Source organism: Dipodomys ordii, unplaced genomic scaffold (genome assembly GCF_000151885.1).
Source record: "Dipodomys ordii isolate 6190 unplaced genomic scaffold, Dord_2.0 Scaffold90, whole genome shotgun sequence".
In the NCBI taxonomy this organism is placed as follows: domain Eukaryota; kingdom Metazoa; phylum Chordata; class Mammalia; order Rodentia; family Heteromyidae; genus Dipodomys; species Dipodomys ordii.
The window spans coordinates 4,358,029-4,364,028 of NW_012267306.1; the positions used below are offsets into that span (position 1 = coordinate 4,358,029).

Here is a 6,000-nt window from a genome sequence, read left to right on the forward strand (position 1 = left end):
ATGGAGACAGCATGTGCAACAGCATAAATGCGTGGGTCAGTGTAACAGGAGGAGAGGAAAACCATGTATAGGAATAAATTAAGTGAAAGCCAAACATGTAGGCGGGGACTGGATAATGAAGATTCTTAAATGTCATACAAGATTAGGAACATTTTTAGAAAATATGAATGCAATTACTACAGCCTCCCTCCATGTCTACTTGCTTCACAATCAAATGGAGCAAATTGGCAGGGAGTGATGGGCATAAGAACCTTTATCACTCAGAAGAGGAGATCACTCATAGTCATTTTATGTCTAGGACATGCCATTTATTTCAGTAACATACAATGCCCTTTTCATCATAGAAGACATTAGAGAAATAATTACTCAAGCAAAACAGAGATCTGTAAGGGGTATGTGTGTTGAAGGGTGGGAAGCCTGAGCATTTATGGGCTGCTAAGGAGGTATTTAAGAAATGGACATGGGGACAAGGCCTGGAGGCTATGGGGGGGAAGTTCTACTCACCTGGAGATGAAAGTTATGTGTGAATGGCAAGTGAAGAAGAAATATGTGCTGAATAGAAATAAGGTTGTTCTCACCACTTTCAAAATCCAGTGCCTCGGGAATCAGAATGATTGTGCCAACAAACTTGGACAAACCAAAAAATATATTGAAAATGTGGTAATCGTGTAAATTAAAGAACTAAGGACCGATGGCAAGAAAAATAAGAAAGAGCATATTGTTTAAAAAAAGACATATCAAAGGGAAATATCCATTTCAAAATAAATTATATCTGCCTCTTACACCCACAGAAAAGTAAAATAAAGTTTGCAAAAGGATTCTGCCAATTTGTCAAAGCTAAAAATTGGCATCCCTAATTACACTTCCTAGAAATGAACAAAATGAATACAGTCCATGAATCATTCTCAAAGGTGTCCATTACAAAATCCTGATTGCCATCTCTGTGTCTCCACTTTCTGTAGTTTATTATTTACAGCTTCACTCACTTTCACAACAGACCTAAATTGTAAAACTAAACAGCATTCATTAAAATAACAAAAGATGAATTTTAAAAGAAAGTCAGTCTTGGGAATTAAGAGTTACACTAGGAACAGGAAAGAAACAGATGAGCATATCATGATGTTTGGAAGACTAACACCAATCCCTATAATTTGTCTTTGGTCCTGGTATCAGGCCAAGAGGAAAGTTTAACTTTTCGATACTAAATATAATTTTTTTTGGGGGGGGGTCCAGTCATGGGGCCTGAATTCTGGGCCTGGGTACTGTCCCTCAGCTCTTCAGTTCAAGGCTAACACTCTACCACTTGAGCCACAGTGCCACTTCCAGCTTTTTTCTTTCTGCTTATGTGGTGCTGAGGAATCGAACCCAGGGCCTCACACATACAAGGCAAGCGCTTTACCACTGAGCCACCTTCCCAGCCCACTAAATATAAATTAAATAAGATTTTAGCTCAACACATGTTATCAAGTGTCCATCTCTAGAAAATTATGGCCACATGATATTAACATATTTTTAATTTAATTTTATTTTATTTGTGAACATACTGTACAGAGGAGTTACAATTACATGGGCAGGATAATGTGTACATTTCTTACCAAGCATTGCAGCCTCCTCCTTTGTTTACCCTTCACATCCCTTCCCAGGCTCCCCCCTCCCCCCCAATCCCAATCCTTCTCCTTCCCCCCCTTCCCCCCCCCCCGCACCGACGTTGTAAAGCTCATTTTGGACATGACAACTTTAACATATTTATATTCATTTCATACCCAAAGTATGTATCATATCAGACACTTAGTTTGTCTCAAATTGCATCTAAAGGATGCACATTTATCTGTCTACAAGACACACTATTTTTACACATGGTCTCAAAAATTAAGACAGATCCAATCATAATATAGTGCCATATTTTCACTTTGAATACAGAAAGAGGAAAATATCACTAAGTTTTTCATTTTACCAGTCTATGAACAGATTGGGAGTAAAATGCTGTATTTATTACTCAAGTATCCTATTAAGTATTCATTACAAGAAATCAATATAATAATCCAGTATGCATGTATATACAAGAGTTTATATAAGAATATATTCATATATATATGTAAGAATTCTATATGATACAATGTGCTTATATATGTATATATAAAATAACATCATATTTCTTTTTTTTTTGCCAGTTGTGGGACCTGAACTCTGGGCCTGGGCGCTGTCCCTCAAGAGCTCAAGGCTGGTGCTCTACCACTTGAGCCACAGAGCCACTTCCAGCTTTTTCTGCTTATGTGGTGCTGAGGAATCGAACCCAGGACTTCATGTATGCAAGACAAGCACTCTACCACTGAGCCACTTTCCCAGCCCCAGCAATATCATATTTCAATTTTCATTTCAATGTGACATGGTTGTATTTAATGTTACATGATCATATTTTGGAGATACATGATCAAAAATAAATTTACATGATTAAGTATGTAATTGAAGATATTATCTATATGACAATGAAATGTCAAATTCATGTTATGCAGGTATAGTTATAGCAAAACTAAAAAAGAAGATAATTTATCATTTCAAAAAAAGCAGTTGTGGCTCTTTTCTGTAACAACATTGAATAGTGTCACTTGTTAAATTGCATTTTATTTAATATTAAGGCATAAAGGCATTTAGTACCTTTAAATAGCTCTATCAAAAAGAAACTGTGCAATAAAACAAAAAGGAGGGACACAGATTAAAAGAACCAAAGTTAGAGAATTAGGAATTAAACAAAAAATAAAAACAAAAAAATGGTATTCTAATCTATCGTTCTAAATAAACTAAGTCTTTGAGAGGGAATATCGTCATTGAAATATAGAGTCATTGATAGAGTCATTTCGATCATTCAGAATAGTAACACTAGAAATTTATTGTCAGAGGAGATATGTGTTTTTAAGAAAACAAAGATTTCTTTCAACCTGAACACAACTGAGAGGCATTGTTATATTTTCATATCCACAGTTTTAGGTGTTATTTTTTACAATGCTGTAGTCGGGAGGGCAAGCACACACTCATGGAGACCACAAAGCAATTTCAACGTACTATGTTTCTGATCTAGGAGTCAGTGACCTGTTTTACTTATGGAGAAAGACAAGTGCCATGCTGTGGAAAAGGATCTCAAACTGTTGGAAGTCTTATCTCAACAAACCACCAATGACAGAGGAGCAATACTCATTCATTTCCTACACATAGAACTGCTCACATAAGAAACTATTCCCCTTGGAAAAGCCATGCAGAATATCAAAGAACCCAGTAAGTCAAACTGAGTTTAGGAAGTACATATACAAGCTCATTAAGCATCTATATGATACATCTGTATAGAACCTTGATAACATAGCAATAGACATTAGGAATGCTAGCCCAGCAGAGGGAAAACCTGGTATTTCATAGGTGTGTAGCCAAGTGGGCCCTAGTCAGTGAGCACAGCCCACTGGACAATGGCCTGTCTTACCACATCCACATTTTCACATCTCTCTATGGGTTCACAATCAGGCTCTCGGGAGATGAGTGAGCAGAGAAAGGGAGAAAGAAAGGGCATTTCTTGAGAAAGTGACAGGCATTTTTACGCAAATACTAGAGATATGGAAGGCTAAGACCCCATTGTAATCCATTTAAATAGGTCTAGACATTGTAGAAACTATGCAGTATTCTTGCCTTTATCCTTTAAGATATATGCATTACAACACACTCTGAAATCTAGAGTTCCTTCACCACAGGGAGGGTTATGGAGACTTCCACAGAGATGATGAAATCTTTGGAAAGTAATGCCTGTGAGAAAATTGGAAAATTCTATGTTTACAATATAAATGAGCTTAAAGCAGAATTTGAAGGATTGAAATAGTTGCCTTAAGGAAGATTCTCCTGACACTGTGGGTTGCGAAGCATTAAAGCAATTGCTGATATTGCAGAAAGTCCATCCTGAGAATGGTTAAAAATAGGAAAGACTCAGATTTGCTACTCAGGAGGACTAATGGTAGGCTTTATTTATCTCAAACTCTCCAAGTCCCTTCTAGTCCTGTGAGTTTAACTACAAGTGCTATTACAGTTTTTTCTATGGGACACTTTCAATTCAGTGCTACTTAGTTGGAGGGTTTGTAAGCACATACTTCTTTACAATAAATAAAAGTATGTGAGGGAATCATTAGGAATCTTTTGAATATATCTAAATTTTGGTACTCTGACAGCTTTATATTCCTCATGCATGCTACAGACTGTGCTTAATCAAACACTTTATAATACACTACAGCTTTGAATAATTTCTGCTAATGAAGCATTGCACTGTAGTGGAAATATTGTACCAAACACTGAAAAAAATAAGGCAAACTGAATTTTGTATCACACAGACTAAAATGCTGCTTTTTATGTTAGACTTGAAAAAGTTGTTCATTGTCTTAGGATACTTGATCAATTTTGAATAGTCTCTCTCACCACACATACACACACACACAAATACACACAATTTTCTTGAAACACAGTTGAATCCTTAAAAAATGCTAGATTTAGTACAAGTAGATGACATAGCAAACATATTTAAATCTTAATTTTAGAAACTACCACTTTTGTAAAAAAAAGTTTGAAACAGATGTTAACTAAATTGAATAGTTTACTAAGTTAAATTAAAAAGCTCCTTATTTGCAGACTGATATATCTGTGTATAATACAACAAGCAATCTATTTTGGTATTCTAAGCAAGAACTCTTTTGATTTCTCCTGAATTAGCCTGCATAGTTAGGCGCTAGATTTAACCCAAGTTTTGACAACAAACATTTTTCCTTTTGCCAGTGAACAGAGGCAAGATCTTTTGTCCCCCTTTCTGAAGAGCTTATGTTCTTATAAAGCAACAGCAGCATCATTAAACCAATCTGTGTGGATGGCTTCACAAATGCACATTAGAAAGTGTCATTCAAACTTTCTAAGCTGCTCAAATCAGCAGATTCCTAAGTTGACAAAGCCCAGAAGAGCTACCTCCACAGTCCTGCAGTCAACTACATGCACTAAATATTTGCACCCTTAACAATAGGGACTCTTATAATAAAGAGTGTTGCAATACACACGTAAACAAACCCATCCCTCTCCGCAATTATCAATGAAATGTATACGCAGACACAGCATACTTAAGGGTAAAACCTGCATCCTAGATCCACAGTCGGGATCAGAACCTGGTCTCTCTCACCATTTCTTTTTGTTTATGTTCCTGTTTGAGCGTGTGTGTGTGTGTGTGTGTGTGTGTGTGTGTGTGTGTGTGTGTGTGTGTGTGTGTTGCACACATTACCGGAGCCGGAGATCCATTCTTGCAGAGGGGTCCTCTGAAGACTCCTTTAATACTCCGGTAGTGTCCATTGCTGAGATGTCTCGAACTGATGACCAGGTAACAAGCCATGTGAATCCGGGCGGGACACTCGGAGGAGTCTCAACTCTTCTGCAGGCGACCGGCCTTGGGAATGCCAGCTGGCTTCTCAGCTGCAGCAGCAGCAGCAGCGGTGATCGCCACCTCCAGGGAAAAAGCATCCAGCGGTGAGCCAGGGACGCTGCGCCCCCAAGTTGCTGGCGAGCCAGTCCACATGCTGCCCTGCCCAGGTAGCTGCTCCTAGGCGGGCTGGCGAGACGGTGTGTAAAAGCACAACTTCCAGGATGCGCCTAGCAGCCGAGATCCTCCGCCCACTTCCCTCCCCCCCCCCCCCAGCCTGGCTTTTGCACTTAGCGCCCACGGGGAGGGGCGTTCTGGAGCGGGTCTCCTTCCGCGGGCTGGGGACGTCCCCAGGCTGCAGAACTCGGAATTCGGCCGCGGCAGCGGCGGCAGCAGCAGCAACTCGAGCAGCAGCAGCAGCTGCCGGTGCGCGGTGCCGGGCGGGGAGCTTGGCGGGGAGTCCGCTCCGAGCGCAAAGCGCCCCCGCTGCAGTGGCGGGGAAAGGGAGGAGGGGGCGACGCTAGAGAGAGATCCTGGTGTGGGGAGGGGGGTGGGCAGCGACAAGGGCGTGGGGG

General features: G+C 40.0%; 1 protein-coding gene across 1 annotated transcript in view; it reads right to left on the reverse strand.

Annotated features, from left to right (window-relative positions):
- Znf804b (zinc finger protein 804B) overlaps positions 1-5,398 on the reverse strand; it is a 465,037-nt gene extending 459,639 nt beyond the window's left edge. Inside the window, exon 1 of the mRNA XM_013026033.1 lies at positions 5,291-5,398. Within this exon, the coding sequence (XP_012881487.1) occupies positions 5,291-5,398 (108 nt within the window). The remainder of the gene's footprint in view (positions 1-5,290) is intronic.
- Between the last annotated feature and the right edge of the window lie 602 nt (positions 5,399-6,000).